General features: G+C 43.5%; 1 protein-coding gene across 1 annotated transcript in view; it reads left to right on the top strand.

The window, feature by feature from the left end:
* The first annotated feature begins 1,243 nt into the window (after positions 1 to 1,243).
* LOC102923597 (neuronal acetylcholine receptor subunit alpha-7) overlaps positions 1,244 to 23,049 on the top strand; it is a 119,745-nt gene continuing 97,939 nt past the window's right edge. The window contains exons 1-2 of the mRNA XM_076544102.1: positions 1,244 to 1,395; positions 1,577 to 1,716. Coding sequence (XP_076400217.1) covers positions 1,341 to 1,395; positions 1,577 to 1,716 — 195 coding nt within the window. The 5' untranslated portion in view covers positions 1,244 to 1,340. The remainder of the gene's footprint in view (positions 1,396 to 1,576; positions 1,717 to 23,049) is intronic.

The raw sequence follows: 23,049 nt of genomic DNA, 5'->3' as shown, positions 1-23,049 counted from the left end.
AGCTCATTCCTTCACTAAGTGCCTACTTTGTGATGTCCCACTGCTGGAGATAGGATGGGGGGGGGTACCCGGGAACCAGATGTACACCCATCTGTTTGCCAGATGCTTCTGCCTGCTGTACCCTCCCCATGTGGAATACTGCTTCTCCTTGGAGGAGAGCCCTGGTCCGTTGTTCTTTTTTTTTTTTTTTTTTTAACGATCCTTCTCCAAAACCAGTTTTCCTTCTTTGCGCTTACTCTGAAGTTGCCAGAGTTTATATTGACTCTTTATACTCATATCAGTAAACAGCATGGATGTGCGTCAACATACTCATTACAAGGGTACGGCATGAAATTGCTCCCGCAAACCGAGTGGCTAGACTCACTACCCCATTCCCATGACTGGGGTACCTTCCAGCTTAGTCCCTTTTTGATAAGTCTGTCCGTCATTTTTAGTGTCATACCGTCTAATCCATAGGGGTGGCACTCTGATGGCCCAGATGCTCTGGAATCTGTGGGAAGACAGGGGTCAGAACCTCCTAAGGGAATGCAGGGTAATCTTCAAGGTGGGCTTTCTGTACTGTGCTTCCGGGCATAATCGGGGCACGGCATTCCTCCCTTCTGAAGGCTCTCCTCAGAACCTTCCTACTTTCCCAGAATCACAATGAAGAAGATTCTTCCGGGCCAGGGTCTCTGCGGCTGGTCCCCCTCAACCTCTCCTTGTTCATTTACTGTCCTTTGAGTCACAAAAAAGGCCTACACAACCAAGTTTTGTCTTGTCCTTCCAGTAATGGCTTGGAGTTAAGGTTTCAATCTTCCGATCCTATTTTAAAAGAAAATGAGACTAGATCAGGCTCTCAGCTGGGAAATATCACGCCATATATTTGTCATGCTCCCCTCTCCCATAGAAAGCCTCAGAAAGAAGCCCAAATAGAGCTGGTCCCTGAAAACAACCAGGTCTTGCAGGAAACGTCCGGGGTTACTCCTCCCTTGTCTACCTTGTCTGGCCGGAGAAACTTCCTAAGCCTGTGACGCAGATGGTGGCACCAGAGAGTGCTGGAGGACTGGGGTGGGTGGGTGGGTGGCAGGGGACTGTTCAGGTTGTGAGGACAGCACGCAGCTGAGAGCAGGAGCCAGCGGCGCGGGGTCAGAGGCCAGCGAGTAGCTGCGCAGGGAGGGATGCAGTTCCCGGGGAGGCCGCGGAGCCGCTCGGCCCTGCGAGCGCCCGAGAGGCGGGGGCGCGCTGTCACGTGTGGGGGCGCGCGGCGGCGGGCGCGCGCAGCGCTTTAAAGGCGCGGAGGCGGCAGGAGCGGCTGCTCGGCCCGGAGCGGACGGCGGCACCCGGCGGGCAGCTCCGGCGACATGTGCGGCGGACGGGGAAGCATTTGGCTGGTTCTGGCCGCGGCGCTGCTGCACGGTAACCGCGGCGCGGCTCCGACCGCACTCCCCCGGCGGACTCCCGGGAGCAGGCGCGGGCGGGCGGGCGAGCCGGCGGGCGGGTGGTCCCGGGTGGCGGCCGGGCTCGGGGGTTGGGCTGCTCCGGGGCGGGGTGGCCGGCGGCCGCGCGCTGAGGCCCGCTGGGCGCTCTGCTTCCCAAGTGTCCCTGCAAGGCGAGTTCCAGAGGAGGCTGTACAAGGAGCTGGTCAAGAACTACAACCCGCTGGAGAGGCCGGTGGCCAACGACTCGCAGCCGCTCACCGTGTACTTCTCCCTGAGCCTCCTGCAGATCATGGATGTGGTGAGTGTGGCGTGGCGCTCGGGCCGCACACCCTCCTGTCCCGGACCGGGCGGCGCGCCGGGCAGGACCCCCCAGCCACCTGTGCGTGGGCACCAGAAACTCCGGGCCAAAGTGTCCCGAGTTGGGAGTCAGTAGCAGGAACAAGCTGCGTTGGTCACTTTCGGTCTTCCTTAGAGAGAAAACTAGTGCAGTCCTACGCCCGCCCGGTATAGTTTAGTCACTTAAAGGCTTTTCTCTCTCGTTAGTGACTGCGTAGTGCTTTGGCGGGGGCCTGGTCTTTCCGTTGCCCATCTATCTGGATAGAAGGCTAGCTTGTGGGTGTTTAGAACCCTTCCCATTACGGTGATGGACATTGTTTTTATTCTGTGGACAGGACGGGTGCTGGCGATCCTTCTTGGAGGATTCCAGGCAGGCAGCTGATAGCAGTCGCTTCGACCCCCGTGCAGCAAGCAACTAGATTTAGGCGACACGCCCCTGCAGTACCCGTGTCAGCTTATTTTTTCTCTTTCTCTCTCTCTTTTTCTGTTAGCTAGGCTACTTGTATGATTTTTCATAGGTGGATTCTTCAAACAGCGCCAATCCTTAGAAAGTGTTCCGGTATCTGTTCTATACAAGGCTTGTAGTGGGTAAGGGTGGAGCAAAGGGGTGTTTGTGGTCATCAGGAGGAACTGCTGTGGGAGGAAAGAGGTGCCAAAATAACCACAACGCCAGGTAGGAGGTGCAGAACACCACTAAAGGGGCTTAGGTGAAGTGGCATCGCTCCTGCGCTGTTTGTTCCTCTTAATCTAGCTGTCATGATGAATGGCTTCTGTCCCCGTACTATACCCGTTAAACCTGCGTCTCCTCCTGTGGCAGGATCCTGCTTTATTAAGTAGTTGTGGGCAATGTGGGAGATTTATCATGAGAGATGTAAGACAGCTGCTGCCACATGGACAGTTGTTTTCTAAGTTTACAGAGCACAGACTTCAGGAAAGGAAGACAAAGAGGTCTTGTTGGTTGCGGGTCAGAGTGACAGCCAGTGAGAGAGGGGGATTCTGTCCTGGAGCAGAGTGTAGATCGGAGAGAAGTGGAGGTGGAAAGCTGTGAAGTGGAGGAGGCGCAAAGGCTCCTGGGCATTTTGGGGTGGGGTAGCCCTGCAGAGCAGTTAAGTGGCCGAGAAGTTGGTTTGTTGCTTCTGACTTTGCTGGTCTCGGGATGGTTGACTGGGAAGTTTCGTGAACACTTGCACCTTGACATCTCTGATAACAGAATGGACACCTAAGTACTTCACTGGCCATTGTGAGGAGCTAAAGACGATATGAGTGATGATGACAGATTCCCCAAGACCAGATACACAATTACCGTTATTTTCATGCAAAAACTACAGAAGGAAGGGTCAGGTAGTTAGGTTAACATGTTCCATAAGAGTCACACAGTAAGATGCTCTCCTCAGCTTCTCCTTGCCCAGGGTCTGTTTTGGCCAGCCTCTGGCTGGGTGGTTGTAAGCTTTATGGTATGAGGGCTGGGGCACTCAGCTGTGGAGCTTGTGTGAGGTGGAGCAGGCTTTCGAAGGCCATTGAAAAACTTTTAGGAAATCTGGCTAACCTGTTAGTAAGGTTTGCTGACTCTTAGGAAAAGTTATGGTGTAAAATAGGATTCATGATGTGGAAAAAAATTAGTTATATTAGGAGATTAGAAAAAAATAAAAAACAAATCATACACCTTTATGTCGTTACCATATCTGTGTTAGAAAAATGCATGTGAAGAGAGTCATGAGCAGAGGTCAAGGGGAGGGTAAGGTTTGGCAAGTCGTGGCCTCACCTTGGCCTCGGATCTAGCTGTGCACATACTGAACTTCCTACTCAGCAGTGCTACATCTTTGTGGAGTGGCCTTGAGAGAGCTACTTGCCTTTTCTCAGCTCCGCTTTCTCATGTGTGAAAGGAGAACAATCATATCCACTTCATGGGTTTTGAGGGGATTAACAAAGAGAGGTTCCTGCCACACGCTGGTAATTTGCTGAAGCCTTGCTCCATCTTAATTACGCAGTCATTCCTCAGAGGTCACGAAGGCCATTCCTAGAGAGGTATGGTCACCTGCCCAAGGATGCCCAAAGATGACAGGCAGTCTGCTCAGGAAAACTCACATGGACTGAGTTTACATGCCCTTGGCCCGCCATAAGCTGCTGCTTTTCGACTTGGTAACTTATTTTTTTCAGAACAGAGTCAACTGGATGAACTGTAGCTGATTGAATGTGGCCGTCCTAAGCTCCTGGGTGAGAAGGAGGTTTCTACATCAGGCATAAGGAAATATGCAAACATTTGTATTCCAATCCTGCTTGGCGCTGCCTGCTTTTGGAACAGAGCCAGGTCTTCCTTGCTGAAATCTCAGCACTCTGGACAGAGACACCAGCTCTCAAGAGGGTTATGAGTTGCAGTCTTGGCTAGTGTAATCTCTTTACAAATTCAGTGCTAGGGGGTCATTTTGCTCAGCTGTTCCTTAGACCAGGGTTGATTGTCCCCTGATTTATTCTTGTCGTCCCCCTCCTTTTTTAAGCATAGATGTCCTGCCTTCAGGGACGTGGAGATGGCATATAGTCGCATGCATGCATGCACGCACGCATGCACACACTCACTTTTCATGCAGGGTTGTTTTCACCATCAGCTTATTCTACCTGTGTTTGTGGGGCCCCCAGTGTAGGCCTTGTTAGTTTCGGAGAATTTATAAATGAATAAGAGAGGACTTCCACCTTTAGAGGCAACACGATCTGGCTAGCTTTAAGACCAAGAAGTAAATCTCAGATTTCCTTATGTGATGGAATGTAACATAGTTTGTAGACAAGATCTGCACATGTTCCTAGGGAAACATTTATTCCCAGTGACAGTGGCTGGAGTGGTTTCAAGAGCAAGAGGTTGGATTTCCGATAGGAGTTTTCCAGGTAGAAAAAGTAGGAAGTGTTTCCCAGGTAATGGAAGCAGAGCATTGGAAATGTGAGGGAGGAGACACCTTCAGCAGGGTGTTTCCATGAAATCCTGAATCTTGCCTTTAGCAAGATGTTTCCATAAGATCCTGGCTCTCTGCCTCCAACTAGGTATTTGCGTGGAATCCTGTCTCCGTTGATGTGTGCTTCAGGTTTGGTTGCAAGACTTCTCAGGACTTACATGCTTCTGCTTATTAAAAGTTCAAAAAATATTGATCAAACCATTGGTAGTTTTATCAACCCCTTTTCTAGTCTGTATTCTTTTTTTTTTAAAGTGATTTTCTCTGCTAAAAAGTGCTAGTGTGTAAGGTATCTTGAATATGCTGTAATGTTCACATGCTGGCCTGTGCTCTCCCTGTGTGTCACACACTGTGCATGAGAAGGTAGCAAGCCAGAGTCTTGTAAAACTGCAAGACTAGCTTGCCAGAACCTAGTTTCTTAGAAATGGAAGCATTCTAACCATAAGTTTTTATTAAATCCAATAAGTATGAATTATAGATTAGAATGAAGAAAAAATGTGCATATGTTTTAAAGATAAAACATGGGTCTTTAGAGGGTTTGCCATATCCACCGTGGTCTGTTCTAGTTATTTGGCTATCCCCTTGGTAAAGCACTCAGTAGAGAGTGGGAAGGCATGGTGAATTTCTGAGCAGGCGCGGGAAGTATCAGTATCTATATTTAGAAGATACAAAAGCCTCGAATGTGGGGCAGGCTAGAGAGGGAAGTTTGGGCAAGGACACGGAGATCTTTCTTGGTTTATTTTCTCTTGCTCTAACAAAATAGCTGAGACTATAATTTATAAAGAAAGAGGTTTATTTTGGCTCCTGGGTGTAGGAGCTGCAAAGTCCAGGATCGTGGTCGTAGCATCCTCTCAGATTCTAGTGAGGGCTTTCATGTTGCTTGAACTCAGAGCAGAAAGCAAAAGAACAAGTGTGCCCATGCAGAAGAGGCTAGACACAGGGACAGCCTTGGGCTCTAACTGCTTCTCCAGGTAGTTGATCCAGCCTCTTGAGAATTAACCAAGTCTTCTGAGAAAGGCATTTTTGAGGGCTCTGTCCCCAGAGCCCATACACCAGTCACTAAGGATCACCCCAACATGACTGTATTAAAGAATTAAAATTCCAATACATGAACTTTTGGGAATACATTTAAACCATAACAAGGTCAAACACAGAATGACCTTTGTGGCAATGTAGAGAAGGAGAAAGATTCAAGAGACTTTGGGGGTATACTATCCATGATACATAATTGTACAAAAGCACCATGTGCATTCACAGATCAGTTAAGTGAAAGTGGTCCCTTATTCCTAATGCATACTCGGGTTTATAGTGATTCTTAATTTACTTCATGGGCTTTTCACTGGGCTGAGAATGAGGTCATGCATCGGAAATCATTCTGAAGACTTGCAGATGGGGCTTCTGAGTTGACACTGGTTTTTATAGTGTTTCTTCTCCTCTGCCGCTATTTGGTCATTTACCTGGACCCATGCATCTAAAGGCCATCCTTAATATCCATTTGCATAAAATAAATACGCAGTTATAAAAACATCTCCAGAAGGTAATATGCTTTAAATGAATAATACAAATCAATATGTAGTTATGCACAAATACAAGACACATAGTTATGCATGAATGAATTTTAGAATTTTAAATGTTTTAGATTACAGCGCTTTCTGGAAGCTTTACTCACAGGACAGTGAAACTGGTAGTATATTTTGAGTTTGTTCCTGTAGAGGCAGGCATGGGGTGGAGCACAGTTCCCTAAGAACCTGGGATTTATTTGAAGTCCCTTTAGTGTCCTCCTGATAACTAACACTCAGCAGATTTTTGTGCTTTTTATTTACTAGCTGAATTTAAAATGCTGCACCTCTCAATAAAAATCATACTCACATGGGATGTCTAAGCAGAAATGGCCAAGGTGAAAAATCAGATAGTTACCATAATTTAATAGCTTTCTTTTTTTAGGGCAGTTCTAAGTTTACAACAAGTGCAGAGATTTCCCACCTGGCTCTCCTGACACCACCCCCCGCCTCTTCTCATTATCATTTCCTGTACCATTGTTTATATGCAAGCCTGGTGAGTCTACCCCAACATGTCAGCATCACTCTCAGGCTGTACTTTATATTTTTACTGGCAGTGATGTGGACTTGGACAAATGAATCTTAGTACTCTTGTGTCCACCATTGGAGCACATACAGAGTTGAGGCATTGCTTTAACAATGTTTATTGATGCTCCCTTTCCTCCATATCTTTCCCTCAAACCCTTGCCTCCACTGGTATTTTTACTCATTGTGTAACTTTCCTTTCCAGGGCCTGGGGAGTTAGTTCAGCTGGTAAAGAGCTGACCATGTAATCATGAGGACCTGAGTTCTGATCCCCCAGAGCACACAAACAGCTGCAGCTGTCACTGGTAATCCTAGTACTTGGGGTATAGGGAGGGAGACCAGCAGATCTCTGAAGCTTGTTAACTGGCCGGCTTAGCAGAACCTATTAGATTTGGGTTCAGCAAGGAACCCTGCCTCAGAACACAAAGGAAGAGCCCACAAAAGGAAAGATACCCAAGGTTGACCTGTAGCCTCCTCATCCACGTGCACACACCTATAGTAACAAGTATGTACACTGCACATACTATTCCACACACCACACACTACACCTCTCAAAAAAGAAAAAAATCTTTTCCAGAATGTGATAGGGTTACAGTCATCTCTTTGCAGCCTTTTTGAGATTTTCTCCTCTCTCTTAGTAACAGGCACTTGGAACCCTCCATATTTTTTTGATGACTTGCCAGCTCATGTCTTTTCTATGTTGACTAACAGGGCATTGTGATTATATTAGCTTATTTATCATTTCATCTATGGAGGCATGTCTTATTTGCACCTAAGTTTTGGCAACTGAATAAACAGCTGTGATATCTGTGTTGCTATTCTTATGCGGACTGAAGTCTTATGGAAATTACCAGGAGGAGCATTTGCCAGGCTCAGTGGCCAGGGCTTGTTCCACTTTGTAAGGAGTACTCAGGCAAGTCTTCAGGTTAGCAGTGAGCATTCTGTTACTCCATCCATAGCAGCATTTGGTATTGTTGGAGTCTTAGCTTTTGTTGATTCTAACCCTTGTGTAGTGGTACCTTACTGTCGCATGTGTGCTTGCCCCATAGATGATGTGGAGCATCTTTTCATGGGATTCTTTGCCGTCTGCTTTTCTTTAGTGTCTATTACAATCCTTGACCCTCTTTTGTGGTGAGATCTTTTTCTCATCAGTGCATATATTTGAAAAATAGTCATTTGTCAGATGTGTCGTTTAGAACGTGTAGAGTGGTTGGTTGGTCATTTTGTTCCAACAATGTCTTTTACACAGCAGAAAGTTTTAATTTTGGTGAAATCTATCATACAAATTGTGTCTTTAATGAATTTTGCCTTTTGTGGTTTTTTTTCCTCTGTTAGACTAGGATGAATACAGTTTCACATTGGTTTAGATCTGATCCAATTTGAGTTATTTTTGTGAAGGGTATAAGGTTTTTGTGCTTTTTGCTACACAGATAATATTTTTGGTATCATTCTTTTAAAAGTATCTGTCACCGCTGTTCACACTGTTGTATTTTGGGGGCTCACTCTTCTGTTCGACTGACTCATGTGTCCCCCCATCAGTGCCCCATTCCTGTGATCATGATATAATAGTCTTTAAGTTGGGAAGCATCACTCCCAAGCCTTGGTTGTGTATGATATTGTGTCAACTCTTCTAGAACGTTTATGTATGCACCTCAGAAGTAGGTTTCCCATATCCACAAAAAGTTTTCTTGTGACTTTATTTGGTGATTCTTTTGGATTTTATTGATGGCCGATAGTGTCATCTGCAGACACAGGCTGTCACAGTTTTCCTTTCCCAGTGTGTATATCTTTATTCCCTTTGTGTGCCTCATGCCATCGAGAAAGAGTAATGAGAGGAACATTCTGGCCTTGCTCGTATCCTTGACAGCGAAGCTTGAGTTTGTCACCATTAGTTACGAATTTAGCTGTAATTTTTTTGTCAGCATTCTTCATCTAACTGAGGAAGTTCTCCCCTATTTCTAATTTATTGAGCTTTCATATCATGAATGAATACAGAACGTTTTTAAAAGGCTTATTTGTGTCTATTCATATGGTAGTGGAATTACTGTTCTTTAGCTGGTTGATGTGATAGATTATGCTAATTGATATCTCAATGTTGAACCATCCTCACATATTTGGAATAAATCCCATTTGGTAATGGGGAACAATTCTCTTTGTACATTGCTTAGATTCAAGCTGCTCACATTTTGTTGTTGATTTTACATTTATTTAGTTTTTTTCTTATGTGTGTGTGCACATGTGTGTGTGTGTGCATACACCACAGTGCTCATATGGTGGTCAGAGGACAGCTTGTAGGAATTAGCATTCTCCCCCTACTATGTGGGTCCTGGGATACAACACAGGTCAGCAGACATGGGGTCAAGCACTTTCACTTTCTGAGCCTTCTGGGAGACTCCATCATTGAAGATTTTTATATTTGTGTTCTGGAGTTATGTGGCTTCATAGAATTATGCAGGAAATAATTCCTTTGCCCTTTCAAAGACATAATAGAGAATTGGTAATGTCTGAGCCTGGTGTTCTTTTTTTTCTTGAAAAAAATTAGTGATTGATTTTAATTTCTTTAATAAATATCAACCTATTCAGCCACCGCCCTCTCCTCGGTGTGTGTGTGTGTGTGTGTGTGTGTGTGTGTGTGTGTGTGTGTGTAATTTAACAAATTATTTATTTAAAAGAAATGGTCTATTTTACTTAGGCCATCAAATTTGTGAGTACATGCTTGTTCATGTATTAGTTTACATCATTTTAATGTCATAGGGTTGGGATAGTGGCCTCCTTTTCATTTCTGGTATTAGTAATTTATGCTGTCTTTGTTTTCCTCCTTGAGCTAGCGGCTTGTCAATTCTATTGATCTTTTCAAAAAGCCGGTTTTTAATGTTCATTTTGCCTATTGATTTCCTATTGTCAAATTAATTTATTTCTGTTGTAATTCGTATTTAGATTTATTAATTTGTGTTTTCCCATAAGGTAGAGACATTATCGATTATAGGTATTTCTTCTTTTTAAATGCCGCTTGGTGCTATACATTTCCTTCTAAGCACTGATTATCTTTGTCTTACAAGTTTTGAAAAGTTATGTTTATTCTCATTTAGTTAAAATATTGTTTTGATTTTTTTTTTTTTAGGCGCATGTCTGGAAGCATGGTCTTTAAATCTGTGTGTGTCTTGGGAGGGGTGTTTCTAGGTATGCTTCTGTTACTGGGTTCTAGTTAAATTCTGCTGTGGACCAAGCACAGGGTGTGACTGTTACTGGGTTCTAGTTAAATTTCATTGTAGACTCAGCACAGGATGTGACTGTTACTGGGTTCTAGTTAAATTCTGCTGTGGACCCAGCACAGGATGTGACTGTTACTGGGTTCTAGTTAAATTATGCTTTAGACACAGCACAGGATGTGACTGTGACTGGGTTCTACTTAAATTTCATTGTAGTCTGAGCACAGGATGTGACTGTTACTGGGTTCTAGTTAAATTCCACTGTAGACACAGCACAGGATGTGATACCGCTGTTCTTTTAACTGTGTAATAGAGTACTACAGTGTGCTGCAGTTAGAATGCCTTGACCTCACGGAATGTTCCATGTCATTTTAAGAATATGCATTCATCTGGTGAAGAATTCTTCTATAGAGAGATTGATTGCATCTGGGTGATTGGAGATCTCAAATCCAACTGTGTCCTTAACTGATTTTCTACCTGCAGCACAAGTACATTTATTTATTTTGTTTATAGGTAGGTAGGTAGATAAGTAGGTATGTAGGCAGGCAGGCAGGCAGGCAGGCAGGCAGATAGGTAGATAGATAGATAGATAGATAGATAGATAGATAGATAGATAGATAGATAGATAGATAGATAGATACAGAACACACACACACACACACACACACACAGAGGCACACAGAGGCACACAGAGGCACACAGAGGCACACAGAGGCACACTCAGAGACAGAGACAAAGAGAGACAGAGAGCCAAAGACAGGGTCTTATTGTATAGCCCAGTCTGGCCTCAGCTTCTCAGGTGCTAACATTACAAACTTATGCCACTGTGAGCAGCAAGCACACCAGTGTGTGTTCTAACAGAGGCCATTTAGCTGGGAGGGTGGGTTAAGCTGTTTGCAGTTTTCTGACTTCATGTCTGCTATAATCTGGTGCTCCATTGTTAGGCACATACGAAAGATTGTATGTCCTGGAGAATTGACCCCATTTTCATTATACAGCGATAGCCTCGATCCCTGACAACATTGCTGGTTTTGAGTTCTTGTGTCGATGTACTTTTCTTATATTTACCAATAGCACAGTGTATTTTTCCTTTCTACTTTTAATGTCTTTCTGTTTTCATATTTAATAAAGTTTCTTGTAGACAATACAGAGTTGGACTTTGCTTTTTCATTCACTTCATTTCTTTTAGTTGGTACATTTAGAGCATCAAACCAAAGTGGTGATTGACATATTTGGACCAATATATACAATTGAACTTCTGCTGGTCCCATGTTACACTTCTTAAATCTATATTTCTAGTCAGGGTACTTTTTTTTTTTTTTTTAAGATTTAATTTTTTTATTATGTATACAGCATATATGACAGCCGGCCAGAAGAGGGCACCAGATCTCATTACAGATGGTTGTGAGCCACCATGTGGTTGCTGGAAATTGAACTCAGGACTTCTGGAAGAGCAGTCAGTGCTCTTAACCACTGAGCCATCTCTCCAGCCCCCATGTTACACTTCTTTTGTCCTTTTTTTATTCATTCAATGTTGTTTTCAATGTTTCCATGGATGTAGTCTGACCCTCAGAGGCTCTTCTGTGGCACCTCTGTGGAAAGCACCCGATTTTTCTTACCAGGCTTTGGTCTTTAGCATTTCTTTGGGTTCTTCCTTAGATTTTTTTCTTTCTGTTTGTCACCATCTGTTCTTGCATGGCGTCTGCTTCCTCCACCAGAGCTTCCATATTAACAGCCTCTGTCAGTTTCTGGTCTTGAAAGCTTCAGCTCCAGCATCCCTGTCACGCCTGCCCTTTCTGACTCTTCAAGTTGCATTTTTTTTTTTGCCTTTTAGCGAGTTTTCTGACGTTTTCTTACAGCCAGATATGATGGACTGGATGGAGGAGTTCCAGGAAATTAGCCGTTGCTCATATGGATCCGTGTGGGAAGAGAGGGAGTGCTCCTTTGTACTGTGATCAAGTGGCAGGCTTTGCTGAGCCCCTGGACTATGGACCAACCAGTTCAGTCATTTTCTTTCTCATTAGGTGGCACAGACTGGCTAAGGCTGGCTGGAATTTGTATCATTCTGCTGTAGGGTGGACATTGTTAAGTAGAGGGCTTTCTGGTATATTGCAAAGTGCCGTTGCTTAGGGAAGCTGGAGGAAGAGTGTCTCTGTTTATTAGGGATCCCGGTCAGGCTTCTGGTAGTAAGCCTCCCAATGTTATGGGGTTCCTATGACTAAGTTCCTCTGGAGTTTGTAACTGTCAGGATTATCTGCACTGAGTCTTCAGCCGTTCAATGACAGACAGGTTCTCCTGTCCCGTTCTTTGCTCTGAGTCTGCTCTGGGTAGATGTGACTCTTTGTCTCCCCGACCTTGAGGGTAGCTATGTGTCCTAGGTTCTCCCCTCTCCTACAAAGTAGGCAAGGAATGGTTCATTTTCAGTCTGTTCAGCTCTTTACTTCTTGTTAGGACACAGTGGTGAATTCCAAGCTCATTACATGCAGAACCGGATAGCTGACCTAATAATGTTTCTATAAGTGACATTTCTTAAAATTACAAAAGAAAGATATGCTTTGTAGAGCAAGCCAAATCAAATTTTAACAAAGACCGAGTTGAGGAGGAGAAATTATCCAAATCACCATTGCTTAAGACATTCTGGTGTGGTTTATTTTGTCTTCTTTTCATTTTTATAAGTCTGGAGAGAAATATTTAAAAATTAAAGTACTAAGACACCATTTATGGTGCCTTGATCAATATTAAGCAGCATTAATTTTAAAGGGATGCACATAGGCCAAGTAGTAGAGACTGTTGTTTGGCTACTGTTATGTAACTCCTGAGTCACTGCATACCTAACCCTCTTCCTTTTGGTAAGTTCAGAAAGAATTTAAAATAGTTTTACTTGAATGATCGTGGTGTCTCCTTTATGAAATGCGCAGTGGGGCTGGTTCTGTGGTGTTTATTTACAACCCTTGTCTTTGGTTCCTCACTGGGTGCAGCAGCTGGGTTGAAGTCAGTTTTTTCAGTGTTTGCTGGGACTCCTCTGTTCGCTTCTCTCTCCTTTCTCATTTTCGCCCCCAGTTTGTTAGTCATACATCTCTTTCTTCCCGTGACCTACAGACTGCAGCAGGAATCCTTGACTAATGACATCCTAATGAAGGTCATAGCTCTTTCCGTGCAGTGTGCAGATGTTAGCACACTTTTCCACGTGGACTTCAATCTCACATTCTCAATGTACGTGCTTTGAATGCCATGCATTTTGTTTCTCACTGTATTTTGAAACTTAACATTATAATTGTCTGAGCTGACATATCCTTTAAAAAATGTTTTTAATTGAAATCGACTTAATGATTTCCCCTCCCCCTTCCTCCCTTCAGCCTCTCCCTGTTCCTCTCCCTTGAACCCTTCCCGTCTCACCACTCTGATTGTGTCCAGTCTCCTCTGACATAGTCTTTTGAATTTGCTCATCCATTTACATTTCTGCTGCTTTTGTTCCTGCCCGCATCCTTGACTTCCCATTGCCTTCTCCTCTTTGGTACTCCATTGTGTAGCTCTAGAAGTGGCAAAAATCTGTGATTTCTCTGTCTCTACATATATTCATAATGATTTCATTTTCAAATAATGGTTCAAAATCTGGGTTAGTAATTTATGTACCACATTTTTTTTGTTAGAAAATTTTTGTTACAATTATTTATCGTGTATGTGTATGTACACACATGTAGGTTTATGTGTGTGTGGCTGCAGATGTGTTGAAGTCAGGGGACAAGTTGCAAGAGTTGGGTTTCTCCTTCCACCAGGTGGGTCCCAGGGATTGAGCTCAGGTTGTTAGGCTTGGTGGCAAGGGCCTTTATCCACTGAACCATCTTACCAGCCCATTTCTCATTTTAAAACTCTTACCCCATTGTTTCTTCTTGCCACTGCTTTTCCTAAGGTCAGGTGAGTGTCATGTTCATCTTTAAGGTGCTTTGTTCTTATTTTCCTCTGGGTACTCTTAAAGGCTTTGTTGTTTGTTGTAAGCGATTTTATGTCATTTCTAGATTTGTGCTTGTTTTGTCTTCTTTTTCCTGAACACACACACACACACACACACACACACACACACACACACACACACACACACACACACACACTCCTCTAAACATAAACCGCTCTGTCTGAATAATGATACTTGTATGCATGTTTTCAGGGCTGACCATTTGGTATTGTATAACCAATTGCCGTGCTCTTCCCTGGGGAAGACCATTTCTCCCACCTTCAGTATTCCTTAGTCGCCTGCAGTTCTTTGTGTAGGTTGAGCTCCCTTAGGCTCCCCCCATCCACTTTGGCATGACTCTCGGTATTGTCTGCTCAGCTTACCTTTGGGCGGTGATGTTGGTGAGACTTTACAGGTGTAGCTTCTGACATTTCTAGGAGATGCAGGCTCACAGCAATCTTCCTGATCCTCTGGCTCTTACAGTCTTTTCTCCCTCCCTTCTACAGTGTACCCTTAGCCGTAGGTGCAGGAGTTGTTTGATGATGTATCCCTTGGCGCCAGGATCCAAACTCTACATTTTGATTGGCTGTGGTTTTTCTGTAGTGGTCTCCATCTGTTACAAAGAGAAGTTTCCTTGATGAGGGGGGAGAACTACATTTATCTGTGGGTGTAAGGACAAATGTTTAGAGTGTAGTTAGTGATTATGCTGGTTTTGTTAAAGTGGTGATTGTAGGTTCTTCTCTAAGATCCATGACTTCACTGGCCCTGGGTAGTTGGCTAGGCTTCCGGTATCGGGCATGATTTCCCTCCTGTTGAGTGGGTCTGAAGTCCAATTAAAGAGCTGTTGGTCACGTCCAAGGTGAATGTGCCACCACTGCACCCTCAGGGTTATCGTGCCATGTTGTTTTATGTTGTGGTTCATTGCTGTCATTGCTGGGTAGGATCATTGGTGGCTTCCCTCCTTTGGAAGCTTGCATGGTACACTCTGGTACCATGAAAGCTTGTCTTCAGGGATGAAGTATTCAGGTTTGTTCCTTCTCAGGGTGGTGGTGGGGGGGTCTCTGGGCACTGGTGTCTTCAGCAATAGGAAACACTTCCACTCTGAGACAACTAAGGGCAATAGCAAAAGCCTGTATGTGTTTGGGGGTCTCCTGGACAACCCTGAGCTCAAAATAGGGCTATGCTTCTGTTACATGGTTTCTTTCATAAATGTTGGAATGCCACACATGCCAAGTGTGGTTTCTGCTCTGTTTTCCCCTTACTCCTTTTGGGACTGTAGTTGTGTGTTTGAAACACTGTTACCCTCTGTATACAAGTGCATCCTTTCTAGGAACAATTGTGTCACCTAGGGGATGACCAGTCATGTCTTGAAGCACTTTTGGTTGCCATAGGGTGCTACTGACATTTCCTGGGATGGGACCAAGGAAGCCACTAAATGTCTCAAGTGTGGAAAATTTCCTGGGTGCAGCCAGGATGTACCTGGACCAAGGTATCAGGAATGCTGAGACTGAGCAACTCTGCTGTGCTCCCAGCTCTGATTTTTCCTGTATTTTGCATGACTCTCTCTCCAGGCTTCCTTACAGCTACCCGCTGGTGACTCATGTTCAGTCACAGATCCTTTCTGTCTGGTTGTTTTCTCATCTATTGATTTCACTTTCAAGAAAATTTCTTTTGGTTTTTCTTACATTTTGTTCATTGCACATTTCTCTTAAAACTCATATGTTAGTAAGAATCATTCACGGGGGCTGGAGTTGTCAAGGAGTTTAGTAGTTAAGAGTCTTCTGGAGGACCAGAGTTCAATTCCCAGCAGTGCCTCAAAATTATAATTCCAGTTTCAGGGACTCCAATACCCTCTTTTGGCCTCCATGGGCATCAGATACATATGTGGTGCACAGACAAACAAACATGCAAAACACCCATACACATAAAGAAATAAAACTAACACCAGAGAACCGTTTGCAGTCTCCAGTCAAAGGCTCTGGTGTTTGAGGCACACTGTTTCTACTGCTGATTTTCTTGTTTTTTTTTTCCCCCCAGTAACACGATGTACAGTCTTCTAAGCCAGGTGGTTTTTTTTGTTTGTTCTAGAAAATGTATGTAGAAATTATAGGCATTATCTGAAGGGCCTGTGAACACATTCTCAGTTCTGGCTTGCACTTTCCTCTGCTCAGCTGCCAGCGCACCGACACCAGCAGCCAGCATTCTCTCCATCCATTCAGAGGCTGTGGAAAGCAACTGCCCCTCTCTAACCCCTGGAAGTGCTTCTTGCTCATACATTCTGGGCTAGAATTCCCAAGAATTGACGAGGATCTTCCTTCGCTTCCCTGAGCTGGAGTGCCTGTTCTGTCCCACCCTCTTTCCGGGTGCCCTCAGATGTGTAGTCTCTCTGAAGGACACACCATGTGATCTTAGAAAAGTAGGCTGTTGTTCCCTGGGGTCCCCCACCCTGTTTCAGCGTGTCTGTGATCCCTCACTGCCCTGACAGTTCCCTGGTGCCTTCAAACTTGTGATTGCCTTTCTTCCAGCTTTTCCAATTGTTTTCGCTCAGTAGCTGGTGTCCATCTAGCTGACCATTGTTGCGTACTATTTACAATGCTCCTTTATATAATCAACCCAAATTTGTTATGGTAGAATTTTCCCCCCTCTCAAACCTGTTTATGGGTCTAGGAATAAAAACTTCCAAAACTGTTTCATCATTGTTGCTGGATATTATGGGCAGTTATCTTGCAGGAGTCTTTCTTACAAATGATAACTTTCAAGGCCACTCAGTACATTTCCCAGAGCTCCGGCTCTCTGTTTCATCCCTGACATGCTGTTAAAGAAAGAGAAATGGTCCTGTCATGGCCGAACAGTGATAAAATCTCTTCTCTACTGCTTATTTAACTTAAACATCAGGATTAGGTGGTGTTTACAGATAAGACAAAAGTCATTTTGTATCTGTGCAGTTGGTGTTGGGGATTACCTCCCCCATTTGGTGTTTTTCAACAGCTATTCTCACGCTGTGCATGTCAGTGATTTCCTTCATCACAGTCAACATCAGCTATTTTAGCAAACATAACACTCAAAGTATTGTAAAGTGATGTGTGCATATGTGGTGTGTGTGTTTGTGTGTGTGTGTGTGTGTGTGTGTGTGTGTGTGAGAGAGAGAGAGAGAGAGAGAGAGAGAGAGAGAGAGAGAGAGAGAGAGAGAGAGAGAGAGAGAGAGATATTTCCCTTACTTTTGCCCTTGGCATGCATTGATACATTGAAGTTAAAACAGAAACCTGGGATCATAGCACCTGGCAGGCAGAAATAGTTAATTAAAACAATCAGAAATTAAATACAAGGTTATATAAAATCCAAGAGAGTGGGTTAAAATGAACAGGGGAGGCTGGGTGAGAGACAAGGCTTTGAGTGGGGCTGAGCACAGGTCTGTCAGTCTGTAGATATGGCTGCTGACCTGTCTCCCCTGCAGGGGGCAGGCAACAGGGAATTGCACTTGTCATGGCTAAAGAAAGCCACCTGTGAGAGGTGCTAGGCGTAGGGCATTGACTTTTGGATCACTGAAAGCAAACTGTCTGTAAAGATTCTTCCTTGAGCAGAAGCAATGGTATCTCGATTCCACAGGGAGGGCATGTGAAGGGAGAACTCACTTTGTTTTTAGAGAGAAGGTAAACATAGGGTAGCTTTCCAGTTGGTTTCAGGTTTTAGATTATATAAAGAGTTTCTGGTGTAGCATATCTACTCTAATATAATTATAAATAAATAATGTTTGGTGATTTTGATTAAACAGATTAAGCCAAGACTGCTCACTGATCGTCAGAGTGTATTTGATTAACGTTGGCTTGATAAAATCTGCAATTTCAATCACTGGTCAGAAAACACAGTTTGCTATTCCATAAAGGCATTTTGTTGATATTTAGAGTAACTTCATCAAGTTAGCTCATGGAGGCTTAGATTTCATTCTGGAAGTTAGCCCTTAATCCTGTTTGAACACTTTGTGTTGTATTGCAGTTGGTATGCACAAGTGTGTGGCAATATCAGAATCCAGCCAGTGAATTGCCACAAAGGGACTCACCCAAGGTCCTGCCCCCCAGCCCAGCCATCCCATCCTCCAGGACAAACAAACCTGCTAACCTTATTTCAGATACCAGGTTTTAATCTTTGCTGCCTCTGGGACTTCTTTTATTTTTATTCTCCTCAGTACCAGGGCTTAAAGCCAGTGTGCTCCCGTCTACCACCTAATCCCTCTCTGTGGAGCTTTAACAGTATCTATTTCCTCATATATGGCTGCTTTTGTTCAATTTACTTTTGTGAGTCACCAAAGCTGTTGCCTGTAACTTCACTTCACTCATTTTTATTGTACAGCCGTAACAAGATTTCATATTATATTGATAGATACCTAGAGTGTCGGTAGATTTTCTGTTATAAAGAATACTTCCATGAATATTCTTTCAGCTGTTTCTTGGAGATTTACATCTGCATCATCTGCACAATGCTTATATTGTCACTCTCGGTTAGAGTGATGCTCAATATTTAAAGAAGATTTAATTCTCAAATTTCTCCCCAGCTCTCTGCCACACAGCTACCACACTTCCTTTGCCCTCCCACATGTCCCCAAGAAATTACATAATCAGTTTTGCTTGAATTTGATATGCGGTATTTATTTTAAAGTCTGTGGCGTCCTGTCCACTTCTGAGTCATGGAGTAGGCTGTGGTTGTATTTATTTTCCCTAGAGTTAGTGCTGTGGTCCTTCCTGTGTTACAGTTGCTCCTTTATCTCTGTCTCCCCAGTAGAAGTATAATTTCCCCTCTCCTGTTGAGATGTACGTGGAGTTCTGTCTTTTGTGTTCTTAGAACCATCTTGTGATGATTTCTGTCCTCTCACTTGAAAGCAAATTGATTGTTTCCTGGGCCTGTCCTGCAGCTGTCTCACTGGAATCTTCCATCTTGCCTCTATCACCAGATGAGTGTGTGACAGTCAGTTCAGCTTTGACACTAATACTACTAGGTTAGTATCAGATCCCACAGCCTAAAAGGGCTGATCTCCACAGTGACTGTTGTGCACAAGGCTTGCATTTTCTGAATGGTCCATTCAATGGAAGTCGGCTTGCTCTGCTAGAGAGTAGCAAGTCTCTAACTGTTTCAGATCGTTGCCTGACACTTTAGGAGAGTTGTAGTGGCTGTACATGCTCAAACACTTGGTGTCTTCAGTGATTTGGAATGTAGGCCAATGGTAAAGCCCCTGCCTGGCATGCTTAAGGTATGCTTAAGGCCCTGAGTCCATTCCTCAGTACTAAAAGTAATAAATTTGTCATTCTGGTGAGTGTGGAATAATATTTCCTGGGGTTTTAATTAGCAATACCTTGACTGCTAATAACATGAGATTATTTAATTTTTGAGAAATTTTTGTTCAGATCTATTTTTTTGATGTTTTCTTATGTTGCTTTGTTTAAAGCTCTCATGTATGAATTTTTATACTACGAATTTGTAACTTTTCTGTCTTTATTTTGCGCTGCTAGAAGACAATACGTGAATGTAACTGGTTCATTAGAGTAGAAATTGACTTCTTACCTTTCTAGAGGCTAGATGGTGTCCTGTTTTATGTTGGTGACATGGAAGGCCTCGAATGGCCTAGAACAAGAAGAGAAAGAGGAAGAGAGTGGGATGAAGATGAACTCCCTCCCTCAGTTAAGACATTAGTCCATAACTGAGGTGGAGTCCTCATGTACGCGTGTTCGTGTGTTTCCGTGCACACGCATGTGCTTGTGGAGGCCAGATGGTAACTTCAGGTGTCTTCCTTAGAACCTGAGATCACATTTTTTATTTCCTGCAGGCTGAATATCTCGTTAGCCTAGAACTCACCAAGTTGACAAGGCTGTGTGGCCCTGCCTCCCCAACATTGGGGTTACAAATTTGTATCTCTACACATATACCTTTCTCCCTCTCTCTCTCTCTCTACTTCCCCCTCCTTCCCTTCTCTCTCCCCATCTCCTTTTTGTTTGGGTTATGCAACACTCTTACTGACTGAGCTATCTCTCAGCCTCCAAAGACGATTTCAGCGCGATGTTTGGAGAGGGCATTCACACAGAGGCCGCTCGTTATGCTTTAGTGCCACTTCAAACGCTGGATGTGGGCTTACTTCCTAAAATGTTCTTTCGGGACACTTTGAATTGCAGTATCTTTTAGTAAACAGAAATTCCTAAATGTAGTATGGTTCATAAGTCCTTCTCGGCTGCTTAGGCACGTTGCGTCTTGTTTTTAGCCACTTTCTCACTGAAGTTCACAGGGACATTTTCTTTTGTCACAGGGAATTCATGCCAGGAATTCAGACCGCAAAGCACAGGTTCTCTCCTAGAGCCAATTTGATTTTCCCTTACAAGATGTTTTTAAAACCTTTCTTATCTTTGTAATCTACCTTAAATTTTTTTGGGGGGGTATGGTTTATATCACTTTTAAATAGTTTGTATTTTCAAGAGTAATTAAAGGTAAAGTGTCGGGTGATTATTTGAGGTCATACTTGGGCATCACATTTCATAATGACTGTACTCAAATGGACATTTCAGTTATTGAGGAGTGTATGATATGGAGAAAAAGCTTTGGCTCTGGTACCTTTTAATATTCAAAGGCATTGAAATGGCACCCATTATTTTGAGAGCTAACAGGAAAGAGGGGCTTATGAGAGAGAGCTTGGCTCCTGTCCTAAGAGGTTCACTTGCTGTCCATTCCCAACAGACAGCTACTGGGAAACATCATCTCTTTCCCATTGTTATATCTGTTGCACTGTTTGGCTCATATATATACACACACATATATGTATATGTATGTATGTATGTATATGTGTATACATATATGCACGCACACACATATATATTTATTTAACTGCATTTATTTATTTATTTACTTATTTATTTATCTATTTAATTTATTTATTTATTTACTGTGTGCTGGTGCTATTTAGAGCAGTAAAGTGACCTGTAAGCAGTATCCATAATGAAGGTTGGTGGCTCATGAATAAGACTGAAATGGATTTTCTTGGGGTTTTTTTTTTTGTGTGTGTGTGTGTGTGTTTATGAAATGACTCAGAAGGAAATCAAAACAAATTTTCATAGTGTCTTGGCCATCAAAACTTTTAATCTCTAATTAATTTCAAAGATTATAAGGCCAGTCTTTGATAGGAAATAAAGTTTGGTATGGTTAACTTGAAAAGCTTTGACTTGATATTCATAGCTTATCTGTTGAAAGATCTTTACGGACTTTGGAAATCACTGGTAAAAGGCATGATATTATTATGGATTGGGTGTTTCCAACTCCAGCTGAGTAGAGCCCGTCCCAGGCTCTTCCCTCATAGGCTGAACATCACAGTGGAAGATGACACAGGCTGTGGGAAATCCCTCCTCTCCTCCTCTCATTCCCTCCTCCTCCCGCCCCCCCCCCCCCCAGCATGACAGGATGATTTGGACTCTCCAGCTTGTTTTGTGCATTGAACAATTAATGCAGTGACAGTGACCCAGGACAGTCCTTTGACAATAACCATCAGGCATACATTAAAACAGCAGTGTGCAGATGGCACCTTCATTGTTTCTGACAGGGAAAATTATGGGCAGTAGATTAAAGTATAAAATGGAAAGGAATATTCATGATGGGAAGTGTTCCCATCCAGGAGTGTTTTGCATAGGCGAGAAGCAGCTGGCCATGGACATGGCAGCACACGGGCTCTGCTGGCTTCTTGGATTTTCACAGATATCATTAAAAGATACTGGTTTGGGAAGAAGTCCCTTAAAGTGCCTGTTCGGAACTTATACACAGAGAGGGAATGTAGAGCAAGGTGGGAAGTATTGTGTAGCTTTGGCTGGTCTCAGAAAATGGCATGCTTTTCAGAAATGCCACTCTGGGAGGCAATGAGAAATGAGATATTATCACTGATTCTTCTGGAAAATGTGGAAAGGGTTTGATTCCTGTGCCTGACTTTGTTTGTGTGACTTTGAGTGTATTTTCAGTGTCCACATTTGAAAACAGCCATACAGTGACATCATTTCTGAATCTAACCTGGAATTTGCAATGCACTTTCGCTCGTTTGTGTCCCTTGGATGATCATGGGAGATGTCATCACACTAGTTTGGCTGTCCTGCCTGCTTTACAGAGGACATTTGGGGACTTGAATCCAAATCTCATTGTCTTTCTTCTGTCCTAGGGATCTTGTCTTTGTTCCTTTGTCATGTTGATTCCACTGCATCTGCTCTTCTTTCTGGTGTCACACTGCCATGGAGTTGGCTTCTGAGTCTGTCATGGCAGTCTTCATGACCCCTGCCAGCATCTGCATTTTGGACATAAAATATTCAGTGAATTATCTCCAGGCTCACTATTTCACCTTGTATCCATGTACTGGGGCTTACCTTCCTGGAGGGGCTCCTGGATGGGAAGTTATATTGGGAAACAGTGATTAAGAACATCTGGAGATTCTGTTTATTGAAAGTATGAATGAATATGAAGGGTTTTGTTTGTTTGTTTTGTTGTTGTTGTTTTTCCTGGATTCCATGAGTCCTTCACTTCCAGTATACCAGGCAGGAGAGAAAAAAAACACAACCTCAGACTCATCTGGGAGACTAGAGGAGGAGCTTTCTCCAGAAGGACACAGGCAGAATAGAATCCACATCATCAAGAAAGTGCAGGAGTAGAGGGAAGCGGGGCCAGAAAGCCAAAGCTCCAATTTTCACTCTGTAAATCTCTGTACAACCAGTTGGATGAGCAATCCCGTGTCTCCTTTGATTGATTGGATACTAAAGCCCACATGCATATGCTCATCATAGTGGAGTCACCATACATGGAGAAGTGAAAGACAGCCTCCACCAGTACATCCAGCTATGACTGTCCATCTAGCCAGGACCTGGGAGGAAGCCAGCAGTGGCAGCCGAAAAGAGGGAGGGAGCAAGTCCAGGTTCTTGCCTTGCTTGGGGAGGACTGTTGGGATTGCTCAAGGTCTTGTTCAAAAGATGTTTTCTTGTCAGAATCAACTGTGATGTTAAAATATTAATTTATAAGCATCTACGGGGATGATTCAGAGAGAAACAAAAGATCTGAAATACTCAGAATATCATTTAAAAATGAGGTGAGAGTAAGCCAGGTATAGGG

The sequence above is a fragment of the Peromyscus maniculatus genome, chromosome 1 (genome assembly GCF_049852395.1).
Source record: "Peromyscus maniculatus bairdii isolate BWxNUB_F1_BW_parent chromosome 1, HU_Pman_BW_mat_3.1, whole genome shotgun sequence".
NCBI classification, from domain to species: domain Eukaryota; kingdom Metazoa; phylum Chordata; class Mammalia; order Rodentia; family Cricetidae; genus Peromyscus; species Peromyscus maniculatus.
The sequence above is the reverse complement of the archived record's forward strand: the minus strand, read 5'-3'. Positions and strand labels throughout refer to the sequence as shown.